Here is a 22,008-nt window from a genome sequence, read left to right on the forward strand (position 1 = left end):
CTGGGTCCCGACATAGCATGACAAATTTCCTAGCTTTTGTAACAGAAAGTTTCAATTCTATTAAGGACATGGAGGCGAGGATTAGCCCCCCTCAGAATGTACCTGACCCACCCGGGTTAATCAGAATCTCCGTCAGACGTAGGTAAAGCATTTTCCTGATCGGTAATCAGTGTTGCTATAACGATGTGTTCGATAGCCTCGTTGCATGCAGATTATTTGGACTCGGTTTTCTGCCCAGAGGGACAGAGTCTTCGAAGCAGGATTAAAGAACTTCTGCAGTCGGCTTTATCACAGGAAGAAAGAGGAAGTCCAGCAGGTATCATGGTCTATTATCATCCCATGAGGTGCCTGTTTGGCTGATGGACTGGATTAACAACTTGATGGTTTTTAGGTCTCGCGACCTATCAATGCACGCAAGCGCATTGAGCGGAGCGAGAATTCAAGTGCTCGAAATCCTCGTCAAACCAAGGACTTCTTGGTGAGGTTTTCATTAAGTTCACGTGAATCACGAGACCAAACAAGCACGCGCATTCACGGCCGCACAGCACATCAAAGGGCTTCGTCCAGCGTGCGCTCTGCGGCTTCTCCTCCCCTAATTAATCATGGCTGGCCGGCCGGCCGTACTTTCAGTTTCCCGGCCGCTCTGCATTATCAGGTACGTGTTGGTGACGCATTATTTCACTTTGTCTCCGTGCGTCGCTCATCTTCTCTGCCATGTGTTGCTGTCTCCTTCGTGTACTTCTTCCTGTGTTGCTGTCTCCCTCGTGCTTTTCCCCCACCACTCGTGTTGCTCTCTCTCTTGTTCAAAGGGTCGTGTTTTATTTACACACATCCTCCAACCCAACACCCTTTTTTTAAATTTCTTGTTTTTTGCTGTGTCTAGTATCGATTATAAGCATGCCCCAGTGCAGAGCTTTTTGAAATACACACATCGAGGCCGACCAAACTTAGCCCCGTATTTTGCTGTGTCTAGTATCGATTATAAGCATGCCCCAGTGCAGAGCTTTTTGAAATACACACATCGAGGCCGACCAAACTTAGCCCCACAACTCGTGCCTATGCCGCCACTGTTGGGTGTTGTCGTCTTGCCATGCTCAAACCGCAATGCACTTTCTTTCCATACCACCACACATCGAGGCCGACCAAACTTAGCCCCACAACTCGTGCCTATGCCGCCACTGTTGGGTGTTGTCGTCTTGCCATGCTCAAACCGCACTGCGCTTTCTTTCCATGCCACCAACATCAATGTGAAAAAAAGGTTCGAAAAGCATAGCGTAATCGGACAGATATTTGTATAACAATCCCTCCTGCTACTGGCATTCTCCCTTCTTTTGTACGGCCATTAACACTTACTAGTCACAAGATGCTCCAAGTGTGCTGTCTCCACTGCCAGTCCTCCGACGATACCCTTTTGGCTTTTAGGACGCCATTATCTAGCTGTGGTTGCAGTTCACATGACCGCCATCTCGAGCTCACGTGGTATGTCCTAGACAGAGTGGTAGGACTCATGATGAACACTACACGTCTATAAACAATGTTCGCCATATTGGAAAGATCGCATTTACTAGATATGAGTAAGGAAACGTGTGCACAAACTTGTGGCGATATTGTTCTATTGGCCCAAAAGTTCATTGAAATCCCGAAATACATGGAGTTTAAACAAATACTGAAAAAAAGGGATTTTTATCTTATTACGTGAATATGCCAAAAATTAAAATATGTTGCATTTTCATTGCACATGTGCGCGCTATTCCATTCTAGTTTAGAGTCAGAATATCGGGTCCTATATCATTTTGCTTGCTTACCAAAGATTATTCATTCAAATGAAAGGTTGTGCCAACCTCAGAGTTTATTGCCATTCTAGATATTCTAAAAGGCTGCATGTATCAAAAAATAGGAACAAATACTTTTCAGTCTATCTCAGGAGTTGTTTCTTCCATGATATTCAGTCCCACTTGCTTTTTTAGGTTCAGTTAATACATGTCAGTGCTCACGGGGTATTAATCTATATTAGAACCAAACCCCACCATCATGCTTGATTTAAGAAGCATGGTAATAGAGACCTAATACATCTATTCCAGGGTGCAAGTAATCACTAGACATTATCTTCTCAGAATGCCCTGTAGTTGGAACCAATGAATGCGTGCACTTTCCTAATAGCTATCAATTCAACGCTCATACATTTAAAGAAGATAAACAGGTGAAGAAGAGTTGCTCTATTTTCCTATGATTATAGATATGTCATTTGTGATGCGAAAGCTGCATGGTTGCAGTGGTACCAGCCATTTAGTCCGTTTTAAGACATGTTCCAATTATATAGTTTGGTGCTGGTAATTTTACACATTATAGTTAGTTTTTATGATACATGCAGCCTCACTCAGCCTCACATCCTCACCCTCACACACTCTCAACCTCACACCCCCTCACTCACCCTCACACACTCACACACCCACTCACCCTCACCCTCACACCCCCTCACCCTCACACCCTCACACCACTCAGTGCTACAACACATATATGTGTGTAGGTGCAAATGCAATGTTTTTGGATTTTCGTCACAATAAAATACACTGAACATAATCTTCACAAAATTTATTTACAAACGTTTAAGCTATTGCCATTATAAATTACAGTAACTTTCATTTAAGTATTAATTATTTACAAAATTAAAAGCCATTGTTATTTTAATATCAATACATCTAAGTCACGTAAATACAACACACATTGCATTACAAATGCTATAGGTGTCACATTTGCGAAAGTTAAAACTATTGACATTGTAACTGACAAAGCTATTAATTTTGCTATTTTCAAAACCAACACATAAATTAAAAAAGTGTCATTTACAGTGTCATTTACAATACAATACAATACAATACAATAGGTGTCACATTTGCGAAAAGTTAAAACTATTGACATTGTAACTGACAAAGCTATTAATTTTGCTATTTTCAAAACCAACACATAAATTAAAAAAGTGTAATTTACAGTGTCATTTACAATACAATACAATACAATACAATACAATACAATACGAACCGCTCAAACTTTCCTAATGCGAAAAGTTAAAAGTATGGGCATTGTAAATCACAAAACAAAAAAATAAAATGTCATTTAGAAAACCAATAGCTCAAACGTTCCTACTGCGAGACCTATTGGCAACGCCAGTGCTTGTTTCTATAGGCTTTATGGGAAATGAAGTCCTATTGATGTCTGCTGTTGTTGTTTTAAGGCTGCTGGTTAAATTAAAGAAGAAAGAAAAGCCTAATCCTCACTTCAGTGTCCTTAGTAGAATGGAAACTTTCTGTTAAGAAAGTTAGGACATTTTTTATTTCTTCTCACAAGATTTAGGCGAAAACAGTTTCATATGTCGTTAGCCTTCCCTAAAACTGTGGAGTGGAGTGCAAAGTTAAGCCTGTGCACTTGTGATAACTTTCTCCCCAGGAATTACTGCATTATGTCTTCTTTTGTGGTTATTATAAAACCCCTTGAAGAATGTATATCAGCCCGTTATTGAAAGCTTTGCAGTTTGTTCAAGTAAAACCTTCGTTATTGTATCTGGAGTCACTCCCGGATGTGTACTCCACGTATTGTGTAGCCCGCTTTCTCGCCTCTTCTTTGCGGCTGACAAAGTTGTTTGATAAAGGGAGTGCTGATATGTAAAAGCTGTTAGTCTTTTTGAAAGAAGCTGATTCTGGACATGTACTTATTATCATTGCTTTTTAAGAATGTTTTTTTTTAAATCAGGATTTTCAATCTTTTAGATGCAATGTTTAGTTTTTTTAATGCACTTCTTTTTAATGACACAATTCACCTATTAAGAAAGTGCTCTGTGTGTTATATGAATGTTATGCTTTTTTATGGGATATAAGTGGCTCATTGCCACAGCATTCGGATTGTTTTACTTTTTTTACATGTGTGAATTGTATGTAAGTATTTATAGTCTTGTTTAGACCGAATTAAGTTATTTTGATGATGCTGATTACGAGTTTTGCATGTGATGACACATTAAAGCCAAACTTTCAGACTTTGTTGATGATAGTTTCTTAAAGTGTATTGTATTTTCTGTCGAGAAAACACCTTTTTTATCAGGTTTAATTCAGCTGAGTCACTGTTGCCACAATTAACACAACTTATATTTTCAGTTACAAATAAGACGATGTGTCATAATATTGCAAACATTGTTACATTTTAAGCACACAGATGAATGAAATAATTGGTTCATGAATGGAATTGTGTTATATGGGCTCTCACGATTTTGTTCATGTAAAATATAGTTTTGCCATCAAATTTGTCCAACACCACAACATTAATACATTTAATGGTACACATGTCAGCATGCATTCTCTATTCACATTTTTAGGAATACAGAAATTCAGTAGACAGTTGTGCAGCTGTTCCCTAGGGACTCTTAGAGTTAGAGATCAAGTAGATCCTCCTCATGTACAGCAGGACTTTAAATAGACAGGCAATATACAACATTTTGGGTTATTTGTTTGGCGCCTTCTTTGCTGTTAGCTGGGGGTGCATGTGATTGGTAGAAGACAGTGCCGGAGGCTTCGGCACTGCGATTGGAATCAAAGCCCTGCACTTTTCCCCTCAGTTTACCCATCACAGAAATACTGAGCTTGGAGTGCCGTGTGTGCTGTAAAAAACTCAAAATGCGCCTACCTGCATTAGCACATCTGTTATCTGCCTCTACAATGCTTCCTTACTCAGGCTAACATTGCCAACAGGATGTGCCCGTCTCTGAGGTTGAGACACATGCATCTTGTGTTTTGGCTCTTGAGGCTCTTGGCCCCCTGGCTATTAACTTTGGGCCAGGTGTATGACCGTTTTTTGCGGTCGCAAAGCATACATGCCAGCATTTTAGGACATGCACGTAGGAGATTTAAAATAAAAAATCGGGAGAATGAAAATTCCCTATTGACTTCTATTGTAGAAACGCCTGAATCGGGTCTATTTGGCATGTATGGCAAAGGGAATTTTGGACTCTGCGACCGCAAAATAGGTCAGCCCAATGTACTAACCCTAATTTGCGAGTCGCCAATCAATTAGCGACTCGCAAAATTGGGTTAGTGACTCGCTATTAGGAAGGGGCATGCCAAGGGCGTCCCTTCCTAATAGCGAGTCCATAACCCATGCATGAATGTTTTGCGACTGCAATTGCGGGCCCAAAAGACTCGCAGGGTACCGCCCGTCTCAGAAGGGTGGTAAGGCACTCACAAACAGGAAGGGGTCCCCAGAGGACACCTTCCCCTTTGTGAACGGATGCACAAATATTTTTTAAGAGCAGGCAGTGGTCCCAGGGACGACTGACACTCTTAAAAAATGAAACTGAAAAGTTTAATTTTTCATTTTCAAAATTAAAAAAAAAAAGACTTGCTTTATTAACAAAGCAGTCCCAGACATGGTGGTCTGCTTAGCCCAGCAGACAACCATCCCTGGGAGTACCAGCCATTCCCAATGGGGTCGCAAATTGCTACAGCCTCATCAATATTCATGAGGCATGCAATTTGCGACCCGATTTCGGAATCGCAAAAAGTGTGTGAGACACTGTTGTACATTGCATTTAGCTAGTCACAAATTGTGAGTCGCGATTTGATGCAATTTGTGACTCGCTACATGCAAGCTTCATACATCTGGGGTCAGATGTTCGACCATTGAATTTTGCGACTCGCAAATTGCGACAAATTGCGACTCAATTTGTGACTTGCAAAATTCAATGTACAACAGTGTCTCAGACACTGTTTGTGATTCCCAATGAGCTCACAAATTGCATGCCTCATGAATATTAATGAGGCTGTCGCAATTTGCTATCCCATTGGGAATGGCTAGCACTCCAAGGGATGGAGGCCTGCTGGGGTCCGCAGATTACCATGTATCGGACAGCTTTGTCAATAAAGCAGTTTTTTAATGCAGACCTTTTTACTTAAAGGAAAACGATATGCATTTAAAAAAGAAAAATTAAACTTTGCAGTTTCATTTTTTTAAGGGCAGGCAGTGGTCCCTGGGACCACTGGCTGCTCTCAAAAAATATATATTTCCACCCATTCACAAAGGGGAGGGGGCCCCTGGGGACCCCTTACTGTTTGCGAGTGGCTTACCACCCTTCTGAGAAGGGTGGTAATCTTCAAATGTTTTGCTACCACAATTTTGGTCGCAAGACAATCATACATAGGTTAAGGACTCGCTATTAGGAAGGAACGTCCTTGTCACGCCCCTTTCTAATAGTGAGTCGCTAACCCTATTTTGCGAGTTGTTAATAGATTAGCTACTCGCAAAATAGGGTTAGTACATTGCCCATCATTTTGCGGTCTCAAATGGGCAAATAGTGCTTGTCTCAAATGGTCGTATATCCGGCCCCTGGCCCGTTGTGTTTAACAGACCATAGATGCCCTTCTGCTCTGTGGTGTCAGTAAGTGCTGAACCTGAATCATAGCCATTGCTGTGCAGAAGTAAACGTTGCATTCCTAGTAGACAACCTGATACTTGCTTGAAATTTTCGACTACAGTCCCTACTATTTTGTTTCAGTGCTCAACAAGCTTTTGGTGAGACATGTAAGCTGTTGAATTTTTATTTTTTATTTTGAGGCTGGAGAATAGCCATGAACAATTGTGGTGAAAATTGAAATTTTGCAATTTTGCAATTGAATATCCCAGGCAGATTTACAAAGGGGGGGTAACTTAATAAAATAAAACTTTATGTCTTCACAATCGTTGTTTTACAATTTAACAAGCCACATGATATATAAGGAAGGCCATGTGGACTTTGGCAGCACCTTCGGTATTACTTCCCCACCTACCTGCATATTCCTGACAAGCTTGTTTCAACTCGACACGCATCCCCCATACCGCCGACCCAGATGCATCAACACATTGCATCTTGGGAGTTGGAGTTTGTGCATTCATCACAACAGCCAACAGGTGAGCCGATTCAGCACGGGAGAGGAGCTTGCACGTTACCACAGAAAGAAAAGCAGGACTTTGGCATTGGGATGAAGAATACTACGCAGTGCAGGGCGCTGAGGAAGGCTCCATGCCGAAATGCATTTGCCACCACTGTTTGTTCTGCCTAATAAAGCTTGGTTTTCCGTGGACTCCCCTCTGGCCTCTGGTTCTTCTGTTGTAGAGGGATGTAACGATATATATATATATATATATATATATATATATATATATATATATATATATATATATATATATATATATATATATATATATATATATATATATATATATATATATATATATATTTTTTTTTTTTTTTTAAAGCGTTGTTCCATATTTTCTACTTAAATAGATCTTGTGGAATTTAGATCAAGGGAGGCAATTTACCCCTGTTTAAATAATGAATGCAACAGTTGTTCTTATTGGGAGAGAGACTTCACATGATATCAGACTGACAGTCATGGTATGAGGCCATGCCGATGAAAAAGATAAAACACAAAAATAACGCGGCTCTATTTAGGTCAAGCATTTGGGTCAAGCTTGCTCTGAGGTGTTGTAACTTTGCACCTGTTGGTCTCTTCCCCTATCTCCACCCCTCTCCCTCCCTCTCCCTTGGCACGGTCCGTGCTGTCTACTAGAGCCTGTGTTAGAATGTAGACGGAGGCCTTTCCGTCAAGCTGGGAGCACCTGTTTACTTGAGGACCTAATAAACGTTCTTGGAACCTTACATGTGTGGTGATTTATTACTACATTGTTTGGCGACGAGGAGGAGGAGCTGAGCCAGGGTCAGCGTGGTGCCCCCCCCTGGAGCAATTCGATGCTTGAGCGGAGATTACCATAGAAAATGAAGGCTTACCCAGTCAAAGAAGGAAGGTCACAGGAACGGCGGGTATATTGATGAAATAAGCTGAATTCATCAAGGTGTTCCCTTTGGGGACGTGAAGTACTCACATCTGGAACGCAAAGGAAGCAGGGTGTGTGGTCTCGATGAAGGTGAGCTCGTGCCGTGTGGAACAGAGGAATTTTGTTCTTCCGTGTCAAGTTTGACTGGAGTTGGTGGATCCTCTAGCTGGTATCTCTGTCGTGAGCCCAGCAGAAATTAACTGTTTCAGGTGAAGTGAGACGGCAGCAGGCAGCGTCGGCAGAGTGAGCACAGCGTGACTGTGTGAGAGCTGTTCTACCCGTGGCAGTGATCGGCTACCTCAGAAGGAGAAGAGGCCGAGGGTGAGCGTTTGAAGTCCCCTCCGAGGTTTGTGAGGACTGGCATGCGGGCTGTGAGAGACAGTCGAAACTCATGAGGGAGAAGACGTAGCGGGTCTTGCTCCGAGTAACTGCAGAGTTGTCGACGGGAAGTTCCAGAGGACTCCGCGGCCAACATTATTTCCTGTATGAATATTGGAGAAAAGGAAGAAAGGTTAAGGCATACTCAGACTACCTATAGTGTTCCCGTGTAATTGTTTTGGCGCAGGGAAGCAATACTCAAGAAGGATACTGAGGGATTCTCACCAGTCTATGAGGGGAGCGTATGACGCTGCGTGAGGAGAAGGGAGCGGAGCAGGGAAAGAGCCGCATTACTGTCACTGCATAAGAAACTGAATTGAGGCAGAGTGTTTGGCGCTCGAGGTAAGAGAGGGTGGCAGCATTGTGAAGCGGGACTCTCCTAACTCAATGAATGATCGGAGGAGAGTGAATAATAGTTTATTAGAATTCGGGAGTATTGTTTATATAAATGTGAGGAAGATTAACAGAAGGGGACCCAATTTAGATAACTCTGAATTATAGTGAGCCTGTGAAAAAATGTGAGGAGCGGCGAGAGGAACATAGTGAGCAGAAAACCGTTGAAACTGAACTTGGCAGTGCGTTATAACTGCATGAGGAAAGAGCAGAGGAACAGGGGGTGTAGCGAACCGGGGTTCACACGATCGAAAATTCACTGGGGCAGCGTTTTGAAGCTGCGGTGAGCGGAACATAGTGAGCAGTAAACCTTTGAAACTGAACGTGGCAGTGCATCATAACTGCGTGAGGTAAGAGCAGAGGAACAAGAGGTGTAGTGAACCGGGGTTCACACTATCGTAAATTCACTGATGCAGCACCTTTGATGTTTGAAATGTCCGAGAGGAGCAGGGAAGGAGTTTAACCCCTGTTGCCACTAGCAACTGAGGCAGCGCTTGGAAACTGCGTGTGGAGAGTGCAGAGGAATAGAGAGAGTGTCTAACCTCTGGGTCCGTGAAGATAAATGAACCGAGGCAGCGGGTTGAAGCTGCGTGAGGAAAACTCAGAGGGGCAAGGGGCGAAGTGAGCCCCAGGTGGAGTTTTTGACACAGATGCGAGGAAGCGCACCTAGTTGGAGATACGAGGAATATACAGGTCAAAGAGGGAAGCACTACGGTGATCATTAAGAAGATATTAATAAAATAGAAGAAGACTCACAGGATAATTTTTAAGGCAAAGCATTAATTCAACTTAACAGTCTATATCGTGAGAGCATAACATAACCTACGCCCCTCTTTCAACTGATCTTTAACATAATAACCTAAGCAGCACTGTTAAATCCCATAGTCAAGAGGCTACCCAGTGCTACTTCTTAATGGATAACTGCAGGATGTTTAAGTTGACACCTCTTGAGTCATTTAGTAAGAAATCTGGTGTTAATTGGGCAGAATGGGGGAAATGGAAGGAACATTTTAACAATTATTTGGCCATCCTTGAGGAAATGAAAGAGCCTTTTACACCAGAGGAGAGAGTAGAAATGTTGCTACGCTGCATAGGAGCCGTTAGATGGAGAGTCGACAACAATATGGGAAAAGAAATCAGTAAAGGAAAAGGCAGGAATTTATATGGAAAAGTCATGCAAGTTTTAGATGAACATAGCAAGCAATTAACGAAGGGGCATACACTGTGGAACACAATATTCGAGGAAGTTGGAGATTTCAAAAAAATAGGGCAAGTTAAGGGAACGGCACTTGTGTATATGATCTACATGGCTGATGTGGAAATTGACATTAAAGAAGACACTGGGTCACCTCACAATGTAATAAGCAAAAGTATGTGGAGAAAGAAATTGGAAGTAAAACTAGAGAGTACATTGGAAGAAGCAGACACGTCCCTGGTAACATACTCTGAATTCAACATTAGCTTGGAAGGTAGAAGAGTGATGAATCTAGGTCACATGAAGAGAAGCATTTGGATCCAAGTTTACATTTCAGAAGAAGAGAGATCTGTTCTAGGGGGGGATGATCAAAAGAAATTAGGATTTACAGAAAACCCCATAAAAACAGACCCCGTGAGTAAGATGACACGTGACAACTGTCGGGATCTTAGAAAATGGGAGGTGTTAAAGGAGAAAGCTCCACAGACTGCTATTGATGTAGGAGAGACAAGGGTGGTGAAGAAGAAAGAGAAGACAAGTGAAGCAGAAGTGGGGGAATTCAAAATGCTCAAAGAAATATCCTTGAGGAATGGAGAGGATGAAAGAATAGACAAAAAACGTGGAGAAAGAGCCTGTGCTGATGTTGGCGCGGAAAAAAAAGACATGACTAATAGGAGAACGGATAGGGAATCTGTATTCACAAGAGTAAAGAGGGATATGTGTAAATCTTCAAGCCACAAAGGTGAGAAAGCGTGGCGCTCCACTGCACTGGCCGACTCTAGCCGTTGGACAAGGGAAAAATGTACAAATGACTTCGACCATGCAATGGCGGATAGTCAGAGCCCAAGTAAATATAGGGAAAGCAAGCAAGGAGAGAACTGGGTCAGGACAAATAGCGAAGTGTCTGATAATAAACTGGAGGAGGCGCATCCCCATGCAAATGACTTTGACCATGCTGGAGTAAATAGTCAGAGCCAAAGTAAATGTAAGGGAAGCAAGCAAGGAGTGTACTGGGCAAGGATAAATGGCGAAGTGTCTGATAATAAAAGGATGGAGGCGCATCACAACGCTAGAAGTGCACACCGCAAAGTTCAACTAGATATGTTCTGGTCACGCAAAGAAGACAGGAGAGAAATTGTGTACAAAAACAGGAAAGACTCTACTTCTTTCTTCAACAGTACTAATTTCAAGGAATCAGCTGACAGACGGGTTCATGAGGAGGCTGGTACAGCAGGTTTTGCATTGGGCAAGGGTTCAAAGGACATCAAGAGGAGTCTTGTGGGACCTGACGCTGATCATTGTGATGAGAAGGTAAACTGTCGAAGGAATAGGGGAAGTTGCAGTGCAACGTGGTTCAGGAAATTCCCCAAGAAAAAAAAAAAAAAAAAAAGAAGAAGTCTGTGACTGTGGCAACCCACCGGGGTGGAGAAATGGAGCAAGCATTTGGGCAATGATAATCTAGAGTGCCCTGGTTCGTAATGTCTAGTGACACAGCATACCATTGCAACATTTTTCTTTAATGTTGGGGAAAGGACATCTTATATTAGTCCCTTTGCTTCTCTCTCCCCACCATGTTTACGGTTATATCATTGTTATACAGTGGAAATTGGAAAAAAAAAGGAAAATATATATATAATGAGTAATGGGTTGTACTTTAACTCTTGAAAGATACTGTAGATCTGAATTAGCCATAGACGATGCAAGTGATAGTCTGGTAAACTGTTGTACTTTAACCCTTGTTTTTACTAATTGCACCATCATTCTTACAGGGGATTTCTCAGTCTTTTGGGGATTAGTCGCTTGATATACTTGTACCCGGCATTCTTATGAGCAGGGGTGGTTATCACCTATTTCTCTTCCTTTTTCCTTGGGTTGAAGGAAGGTTGTTCTTCTCCCCAGTAGGGGGACCTTAACTTTCCCTTTCTGGGCGTTCTATTTTGAAACTTATTGGAGTCTCCAGCGCAAGACTCCATTTATCCCTTTTGCGTCATCCTCCCCGTCCAGGTACACCTTCCCCCTGCTCCCTGCTTACCTGTATTTCCTCGCTATCTCTCTCTCTCCCTATCCTTCTCCCAGTGTTTCCTTTTCCCGGCTCCTTCCTCCTGCCTTCTCTCTCCTCGTACTGCTTTTGCTTCTCTTCTGGCCAGCTTGCTCCTCCCTTGGCAGGGCCTTGTTTTTACCTCTCTTCTGTTCTCCCTAGAGGGAAAGGTGTGTTGTAACTTTGCACCTGTTGGTCTCTTCCCCTATCTCCACCCCTCTCCCTCCCTCTCCCTTGGCACGGTCCGTGCTGTCTACTAGAGCCTGTGTTAGAATGTAGACGGAGGCCTTTCCGTCAAGCTGGGAGCACCTGTTTACTTGAGGACCTAATAAACGTTCTTGGAACCTTACATGTGTGGTGATTTATTACTACATGAGGTCTACGCAAGTAGATAAAAATAAAATGGGTCCTGAAAACGCAGTTTCTATAGTGATTTTAACACAACTAGGATACAAGAAATTGTTACTTGAACTATGTATGTAAATGCACAACATTATTGGTTACGTTCTTTTGTGTAAGAATATATGTTTTCAGTTTTTTATGTGGCTTATTTGAACACAAAAAGCTTCTGAGAATGTATTTTTGTGCATGTACACACACACACACACACACACACATTAGGCAATGTATCCACTAATATTCAAGTATTCGGTTTTTGATGCTTTCCCCAGAAGCCTATTCAATGATTGTGAATCAAATGGATCACATTTTCCTCTGCAATCAGTACGTCTTGAAGGAGGCTATGCAGTTAATTCTTAAAATGACCTTGGAGAAGCAGTACAAGACAGAGCGGGTACCGTTTTATAAAACCTTTCAATGTTGTGTTTTAGTAGAGGGGGAGAACAATCATTCTTGTTTCATGGGCCCTAGGGACTTTAAATTGCTTAAAGACCACTGTACAAGAAAATGAGAAACGTAGGCTATTTTAGGATAGCAAGTTGGAGAACTGACACAATTAATGAACTGACAAGAAAAGTGATGTGTCACCGTTTTTGGTCGATATTCTAACAAAATACTATGTTTTAAATATCAGCATAAGAAAATATTTTTACTAGAATATCAACTACCACAATATTATGAAAGTAAATGTATATAGGTAAGTAAAGATTTTCTATTTTTAACTTCATTTACATGTACCTTGACTAACTATATCTTCCAGGTGCGTACATTGGGGTTAAGAATAGTAAATTTACACTAACAGTCATGATATTGTGCCAGTCGATATTCTGTCTGTAATATTTGTGTATACTATTTTCTGCCATAATACCGGCGGGTCTTAGGGCCGAGCTTTAGGAATTCAGTACCCTGACTCGCTGTACCCACCCCTTCTGGACGATGTCTCTTATTTGGTCAAAGTCCCTCCCAGACCATGCCGGCAAACAACCATTACAACAGAGTCATTAAATGCACTACCTTTACATCGCAGTCATTAAACGCAACATCCTTTACATCGCATGCCATTACAAAGCATGCCATTACAACACAAGCAATTACAACGCATGCACCTTTAGCGCATGCCATTACAACGCATTATAAGGTAAGTAATGGGAAACAGTAATTTGGATTCCTACACTATCCAACACTTACCCTACTGTTGCACCGACTGGAGGGGGAATAGTAATTTATGCCCCTACACTATCCAACACTTACCCTACTGTTGCACTTACTGGATTGGGAATAGTACTTTTTACCCCTACACTATTTAACACTTACACTACTGTTGCCCTAAAAGTATTATGCATTGAAATGGTATGTGTCGTCGTAATGGAATGCGTTGTAAGTGTAGTTTCTAAAAATGCGTTGTGATGGCATGCGTTGTAAAATCATGTGTTGTAACGGATGTTGCAATGTAAAAAACGCATTTTATAGGCCTGTGTTGTAAAAGTTTGTGTTTCAGCGTGTCCTATTCGACCATGAAGCTCCCCTGAGCCACACACTGTTTGGATTGTGCTTCATGCATGAGACAAACAGGAGTTTTTTTCCATGTCTGACAGTCATGTCCTCACTGATCCTCAATGCTGTTTTCAGGGTGTCAATCCTTTAATGTGTTGTTTGTGTAATTTGTAACTGTGGCTTAGATGAACACACACTACGAATGTTTGTCCACGCGAGCAATAAGTGGTTGCATCCCTTTCCAACGATCCAAGGTCACCCTCCAATTTTCTAGTGAAGGGAAGACAGCAAAAACGCTCACGAAATAGCTCCATGATCCATGCTTGCTGTAAAATGAGGGTCAAAAGGACTTTCAACAAGTTCACATAAGTCAGACTTTCACCCCAGTATTTTTAGTTTATTATTTTTATTACTATTTCATTACAATATAAAATTAAAAGCAGTGCTCATTGCTCTGCACCCCAAGCATTGCAACCTTGACAGTAAGAGGCATTAGTCATGGAAGTCAAGCGTTCTTTCCATTGCTGAGCTAGCAACTCACCCTCTCGCCCCATTCACGAGAATTAAGGTAGCAATCTAAGACAAACATCTCCTGCTGTATCTCTATCAACTCTCTTCCTCTGCTCCAAGAAAAGCTACTCAGTCAAAAACTCTCAAACTGGAAGGACATGTGACCTCTCATTTATCCAGTATTTGGGTGTCTTTCATAGATTCACATGCCTGAATCATTCCGCCGTCGTCGAGGCGAGAGCCTCCGGTATATAAAAAAGTAATGTCCTAAGACATACATATAGAAGAATAGGCCTAAGGGTCTCACCTTAGTGTCCTATCTAGGTCCTTATGCAGGAAGGACCAAACAGAGTAGGCCCAAGGGTCCCACCTTGGTAGCCTATTTGTGTCCTTTTGTAGAAAGGACCAAAGTAAAGAGAAACAACCAATCAGCTACTACCTCCTTCCAGAACCTTCCTGTCAGGAGCCTCAGTCTCTCAGATTTTCTACCGCACGTTGTGCTAGGGAGTCTCCACCTGAGTTCTCCTCAGGAAACTTATTCTTTTCTTCAAAACTCGATATTTTCACAACTTCTTTGCCATGGCTGATAGCCAGAAAAAAGGATTATTTCGAGCCTGTACCTCATGTGGCAAAAAGAGGCTGCACGTGGAAGATAAACATGAGACCTGTTTATACTGCCTCTACCCCCAACACCAGGCCAAGGACTGCAGAATATGTAGGACATTCTCACATAAAACTCAGAAGGACTGGGAAGGACGTCTTCTGATATGGCTGAACAGGCTTAAGAACAAACCTGAGAGCGAGCTGGTTTCAGAAGGTGAGAGCATGTCTGGCGCCTCGCAGTTCTCCTTGAAGAGGCCTAGGGTTTCCTCTCCTGGCCCCTCAGACACCCCTCCTAAGAAGACCAGAAAGTCTTCAGAGAGCAAGCCACCCGTGTCTGACAAGGACCTTCCTGTCCCCAGGAAGCAGCCGCTGATTCCGACGACGACAACAACGTCGATGGCTTCCTCAGCGCTGAAAACCGTCTCTACGTCGACGACAACAGTGTCGACGACGACGGCCTCGTCGGCGTCTTCCTCGTCGACGAGAACGACACCTTCATTGTCTGCGAGTAGACCGGTACCATCTACTGTTCCCTCAACGACTAGGACTACGTGGTCGACGACGCGGTCGACGCCGAAGACATCGACGACGACACCGTCGACGAAAGCCACAACATCGACGAAGCCTCCCTCGTCGACGAGGAGCACCCCGTCGACGGCGACGAAGCCGTCGACAACGGAAAAGTTGTCGTCGACGAGAACAACGTCGACGAGGGCATCGTCGACGGACATTCCGTCGACGAAGAGTAAAATTCCACCGACGACGGAAAGCTCTTTGGTGACACCGTCGACACTGGCGTTGACGGCAACTAGTACCTGGAAGGAGTCTGAACTGCTCTCACATGCTATGGATACCCAGACGTCCCATGTCACGATCAAAATTACTAAAAAGCCAATCACACCGGACATGACATCACCTAGTAAGGTGCAACAACTAACACCATCCTGCTTCTTACAAGACCAGGAACTGAATGAGGAACTGTTTACCCAGGCCACTAGCCCTTCGGAACTGGTGCTTAAGTGCCAGAGTACAGATGAGGAACAAGATGTTGAGGAATATGTGGATCAAACTGTCCATACTCAGGTACACACACAAATGACACCAATGGTGAGCCTGCCAGCATCCATCGTTTCGGACCTACAATTCATCATCAAAGACTATAAAGAGCGGTTTCCAGAAAAAAACACTCCTGTTGCACCTCCAGCTCCACAGGTACCTGCTCCTGTACCAAGACATAAGCCCCCTCCGCTGGTACTTCCTAGAACTCAGGATCCAGCACAAGACACCATCTCGTCCGACGACGATGAAAGAGACCATGAAGAGGGAGAAGTCCGCGATGATGAATCTGACCCTGACGCAGACCAGGACTACGTCACTCACTCTCTGGCCTCTCCAGAGCCACAGTCTTCTGAGTCTCCACCCGCAGACATTGGTGGCTTCCATAACCTCATTGAGAGGGCAGCCAAAAGGTTCTATATGTTCAAGGAAACACAGGAGACTGAATGTTTCCTCTATGATTTTAAGGAACCTGCGAAAAAGACGACAAGATCGATCCCGATTATTGACTACCTATTGAAACAGGGTAAACAACTCATGAAGACGCCAGCTTCTCTGCAAGTAATAGTGCCCAGGCTTGACAAAAAATACAAAGCTACATCTTCGGCACCAGCATGCCTCACGGGTCACCCCAAGACAGACTCCGTGGTTACTCAAGCAGCGCAGAAGAATTCGCGCAACCCTGCGTCTCCATTATCAACACCACCCGATAAGGAAGGCAGGAAGTTAGATGCCATCGGAAAACGCTTTTCCACCACGTCTGCAACGACGGTGAAGATCGCGAATTCTATTGCACTCCTGGGCCGCTACAACCGTCAGCTCTGGGCGGACATCGCGCCCTACCTCGCTAACCTGCCAGAGGATTTGAAAGAGGAGGCACACTCGCTACTCCTAGAGGGCCAAACATCGGCTTCTGAATTGATTGACTGTGCCATCGACGTAGCCATGACTGGCTTCAGACAGCTGGCGGGCGCCGCTGTTCTAAGACGTCAGGGTTGGCTTAAGGCCACCTCCTTCCGCCAGGAAGTTCAAACTAAAATCATTGATATGCCGTATGATGGAGAACATCTTTTTGGCGAAAAGATCGATGAAGCCCTCACCACAATCAAAAAGGACACTGATACAGCCAGAGCTCTGGGAACTCTACAATCTAGAAATCAGTCCTTTCGTGGCAACAGAGGGAGAGGACAATCTACGTACAGAGGTTCCTACCAAAATAGGTCCTCCTACTCGTACTCCCAGGGCAAGACGCAGTTCCAACAGCGTCAAAACCAGACGGGATGTCAAACTTCCTACAACAAATCGACCTACAGGGGAAAGAACCAAAAGAGACCTGCTGGCAATCGCCAATGACTCTTCCCATTGGCCAGCCCTTCCACCATCACATTCTTTAAGACTTGGAGGAAAACTCTCCTTCTTCCTGCAGAACTGGCGACAAATAACGATGGACCGGTGGGTTTTACAACTTCTCCAATTCGGTCACTCACTGGAATTTCTTTCCAATCCCCCAACAACACCACCAGCCAAGCGGCCTCACAGACACCTACGGCTGCTTCTTCAGGAAATAGCTTCCATGCTTCAAAAGGGCGCAATAGAAAAAGTTCCACACGCCCAAAAGGGGGAAGGATTCTACTCCCACTTCTTCCTAATTCACAAAAAAGGCAAGAAATGGAGACCGATCCTCGACCTAAGAGCGCTCAATCTGTTCCTAAAGAAACAGTCGTTCCGTATGGTCACGCTACAAGAGATCCTGGGACTCCTGGAAGAAGGCGACTACATGACGTCACTAGATCTGCAGAACGCCTACTATCACATCCCTATCCTCAAAGGACACAGGAAGTACCTCAGGTTCGAAGTAGCAGGAACCCACTACCAATTCCGTGTTCTCCCGTTTGGCCTCAAATCTGCCCCACGGATATTTACAAAATGCCTCTCTCCTGTGGCAGCCTTCCTTCGTCAGCAGGGACACCAGGTTTTCCCATACCTGGACGACTGGCTGGTAAAGGCCCCGTCGGCAACAGCCGCAGCCGCGTCTTCCAGCGCCTGTCTGCATCTTTTCCGCCAACTAGGCCTGACTCTCAACAGAGAGAAGTCATCATTGAAGCCAAGCAAAGTCATCACTTTCCTTGGAGCGACCCTGGACATGGAACGTGCGAGAGCCTTCCCCTCGCAGGAGAGAAAAACGAAACTCATCTCCTTAGCCACGTTAGTGGCATGCAAAAAGACTCTGACTGTCGGTACCTTCAAGTCGCTCCTCGGCATGATGTCTTCATGCATTCTGCTCATTCCACACTGCCGTCTCAAAATGCGCCCCCTTCAGGAGGAACTGACAAGACAGTGGACACAAGCTGCGGGATCATTCGAAGACCGCATACGAGTCACACGATCTATAGTCAACCATCTACAATGGTGGAGGTCAACCAAACACCTGTCGCAGGGACTACCGTTCCTGCTTCCGGCGCAACCACATGTAGTCACAACGGACGCATCCCTAGAGAGCTGGGGGGCGGTCCTGCAAGACCTCCAGATCAACGGCAAATGGACGCCGCAGGAATCCAAACTCCATATCAACATTCTGGAGCTAAGGGCAGTCTTTCTGGCTCTCCAATATTTCCTCCCACGCATCCGAAACTCCCCAGTGCTCGTCCGGACAGACAACACCACGACGATGCACAACCTGAACAGACAGGGAGGGGCGCGTTCGCTTTCACTCTCTCAAGAATCTCAGAGAGTCTGGAATTGGCTCCTAGAGCATGGAATAACACTCAAGGCCGAATAGGTTCCGGGCAAAGACAACGTCCTGGCGGACGCCCTGAGCAAGGAACAGTCTCTATCCCACGAGTGGGAACTGGATATGGAGGTGCTGAACTACATCTTTGCGGAGTGGGGAACCCCGCAGATAGACCTCTTTGCCACCAGGGAGAACCCCAAATGCCCAAGCTTCGCAAGTAGGCTTCCCCAACCAGGAATCCTTGGGAATGCATTTTCCATAGCTTGGCGGAACGTGTTTGCTTACACCTTTCCGCCATTTCCACTGATACCCAGGGTCATCAGGAAGATGAAGTCGGAGCCCTGCACCCTGATCCTCGTCGCCCCATCCTGGCCGAGGCAGCATTGGTACACGGAGCTTCATCGCCTGTCTATCCAACCACCTCTTCGCCTACACAGTCATCCGGCCCTGCTCACAATGTCCCAAGGATAGGTTCTCCACCCGAACCTGGGCCCTCTGAAGTTATCAGCCTGGCTCCTGAATACCGCAAATTCAGCCACCTGAACATCCCGCAGGAGTGTAGAGATGTCCTCACTAAAGCTAGAGCGAACAGCACTAAAAAGACCTATTCTCTTAAATGGAAGCGCTTCTGCGTCTGGTGTGCGACAGAAGGCCTACACCCTTTCCATGTCATCCCACAGCAACTGCTACCATATCTACTGCATCTGGCGCAGTCAGGACTTGCACATGCGTCCATCAAGGTACACCTAGCAGCAATATCCAGGTTCACAAGAACTCCTAAGGGTCCTTCCCTGTGGGCGGACAGACTTATCAAACAATTCCTGAAAGGCCTATTCAGGTCCTTTCCAAGGCCAAAACCTATCCCTCCGTCGTGGCACCTCAACGTGGTCCTTCACCAACTGATGAAGCATCCCTTCGAGCCTATCCACAAAACGGATATCAAATTCCTTTCATGGAAGACGGCCCTCCTCCTGGCCCTAACCTCAGCCAGAAGGGTTGGTGAATTGCAAGCTCTCTCCATCCAAGACCCTTTTTTACAATTCAGAGACGACAGAGTCATCCTGCGCACTAACCCACGATTCATACCCAAAGTCCCCTCGGACTTCAACCTTAATGAGCCAGTGGTTCTAAAATCGTTCTTTCCAAACCCAACTACTTCGGCGGAAAGAACGCTGCATTCATTAGATCTGAAGAGATGCCTCAAATTCTACATCGACAGAACAAGACAATTCAGAAAATCATCCCAACTCTTTGTTGCATTCAGCAGACCAAGGAAGGGCATGCCCCTGACGAAACAAAGTATATCAAGGTGGATCCTTCAGCAATAACTTTCTGCCATGACAAGGCTGGGCGGCCTTTAGACTCGCGGGTCAAAGCCCATTCCACGAGAGCCATGTCCACGTCTGTGGCACTGTTTGCTGGAGTGCCACTCCTGTACATCTGTAGAGCGGCGACCTGGAAGTCTCCGCATACCTTCACCAGGCACTACTGCTTGGAACCTGAGCTGACGAAAGATGCAGCAGTGGGCAGAGCAGTGCTTCGCCATCTATTCCAGTGAGGTGAGCCTTCTTGCTTCCCACCATCCTTGACTGGTATGCACATCTCTTTATTACTAGATACTACATGACATTGTATGTTGTTGATTTACTGTTGCAGATATGTATTATCTGCAGACTTATATATGCTGTACCAACACAGAATGTGCATATTGTATTGCTTGCTACTCTGATTCAGGCATGTGAATCTATGAAAGACACCCAAATACTGGATAAGAAATGCGTTACTTACCTGTAACTGCAGTTATCCAGTATTAGTGTCTTTCATAGATTCACATGCACCCTCCCGCCTCCCCTGGAAGGACTCACCTATCTCTCTAACAAGTTTACGCCTAACTAGCTTGGTGCGTACGAAAATCTGAGAGACTGAGGCTCCTGACAGGAAGGTTCTGGAAGGAGGTAGTAGCTGATTGGTTGTTTCTCTTTACTTTGGTCCTTTTTACAAAAGGACACAGATAGGCTACCAAGGTGGGACCCTTGGGCCTACTCTGTTTGGTCCTTCCTGCTTAAGGACCTAGATAGGACACTAAGGTGAGACCCTTAGGCCTATTCTTCTATATGTATGTCTTAGGACAATACTTTTTTATATACCGGAGGCTCCCGTCTCGACGACGGGGAATGATTCAGGCATGTGAATCTATGAAAGACACTAATACTGGATAACGGCAGTTACAGGTAAGTAACACATTTCTTATCCCCCTCCATTTATCTTTAAACCAGTAACCAGACAGGTAAAAAGATATCTTGATCTTTAGAAATGTGTGTTGACAATCCCTGTACTGCCATTCTTTCCTTTGGTCTCCAGGATCACACATTCAATGTCTGAATAGAGCAATATAGTCTCTAGGCCAGTGTAGCTTTACTGGGTCCTTCGTTACTATAGGCTTTGTTCTATTCTATTCTGGGTTTTTTCTATTCTATTCTATTCTTCAAATCTTGTAAATCACAGGCCTTCTAGTGCTAGAACCAACACAGCACAAGCCAAACTGCAACGTAGTGGGAGGGGGGTAACTTCTGAAGAACCACGTTTTCAGGTCCTTTCTGAAAGGATGTTCTTGGTCCAGTCAGCGTAATTTCAATTGGTAAGGAGTTCCAAAGTTTAGGAGGCATATAGGCCACTGAACTGCCTCCCCGAACCTTTGGAACAGTCAGACGGTAGGCTGAGGGCGATCTAAGTAGCCTACCAGGGGTATAGGGGGGAGGTTTGAGGCAGGATCATCACGGGGCCCTTGTTGTGAAGAGCTCTGTGCAGAATGCATAGGGCCTTGAACTGTCCCCGCTGCTCCACCAGGAGCTAATGAAGTTTCACCAGTGCTTTTTTGGCAGAGCGATGCCTCAGGATGTTCAGGAGAAGGTGAGCAGCGACATTTTGGATGAGGTGCAGCCTATGTATCACATAATGGGGGAAAACAAAATACAAAGTGTTGACAAGGCATTAGATTATCAGGGCTTGACCGATGAGCCTTGGAAGGAAAAGGAAGAAAATCAAGGACCTTCCTGAGCATTCTAAGAATGCCGAAGCAGCTGGCTGCAAGGTTTTTAGCTTGACAGTCTGTAGTGAGGTTGTTAACACACCACATGCCCAGGCTCTTTATCAGCATTTTTAGGCTCGGAAGGCTCCCAGGAAAGTTGGGCCAAAGGGTCGGTTCCTGTTTTCTGATGTTGTTGCACAGCAGCATGACTTCTGTATTGTCTTTGTTCAATATCAGCTGACAGTTGCCATCCACCTGGCCACCTCTTGTAAACAGAGGACTAGTTAGAGGTGATTCGAGCTGGATTCTGGGGAGATTGACATGACGAA

At 44.6% G+C, this 22,008-nt stretch overlaps 1 protein-coding gene across 1 annotated transcript in view; it reads left to right on the top strand.

Moving 5' to 3' along the window:
- The window catches only part of TOP6BL (TOP6B like initiator of meiotic double strand breaks), a 2,408,555-nt gene that overhangs the window by 1,860,084 nt on the left and 526,463 nt on the right, over positions 1 to 22,008 (top strand). Inside the window, exon 12 of the mRNA XM_086939520.1 lies at positions 12,530 to 12,651. Within this exon, the coding sequence (XP_086795646.1) occupies positions 12,530 to 12,651 (122 nt within the window). The remainder of the gene's footprint in view (positions 1 to 12,529; positions 12,652 to 22,008) is intronic.

This window comes from Lissotriton vulgaris, chromosome 9 (genome assembly GCF_964263255.1).
Source record: "Lissotriton vulgaris chromosome 9, aLisVul1.2, whole genome shotgun sequence".
Lineage (NCBI taxonomy): Eukaryota > Metazoa > Chordata > Amphibia > Caudata > Salamandridae > Lissotriton > Lissotriton vulgaris.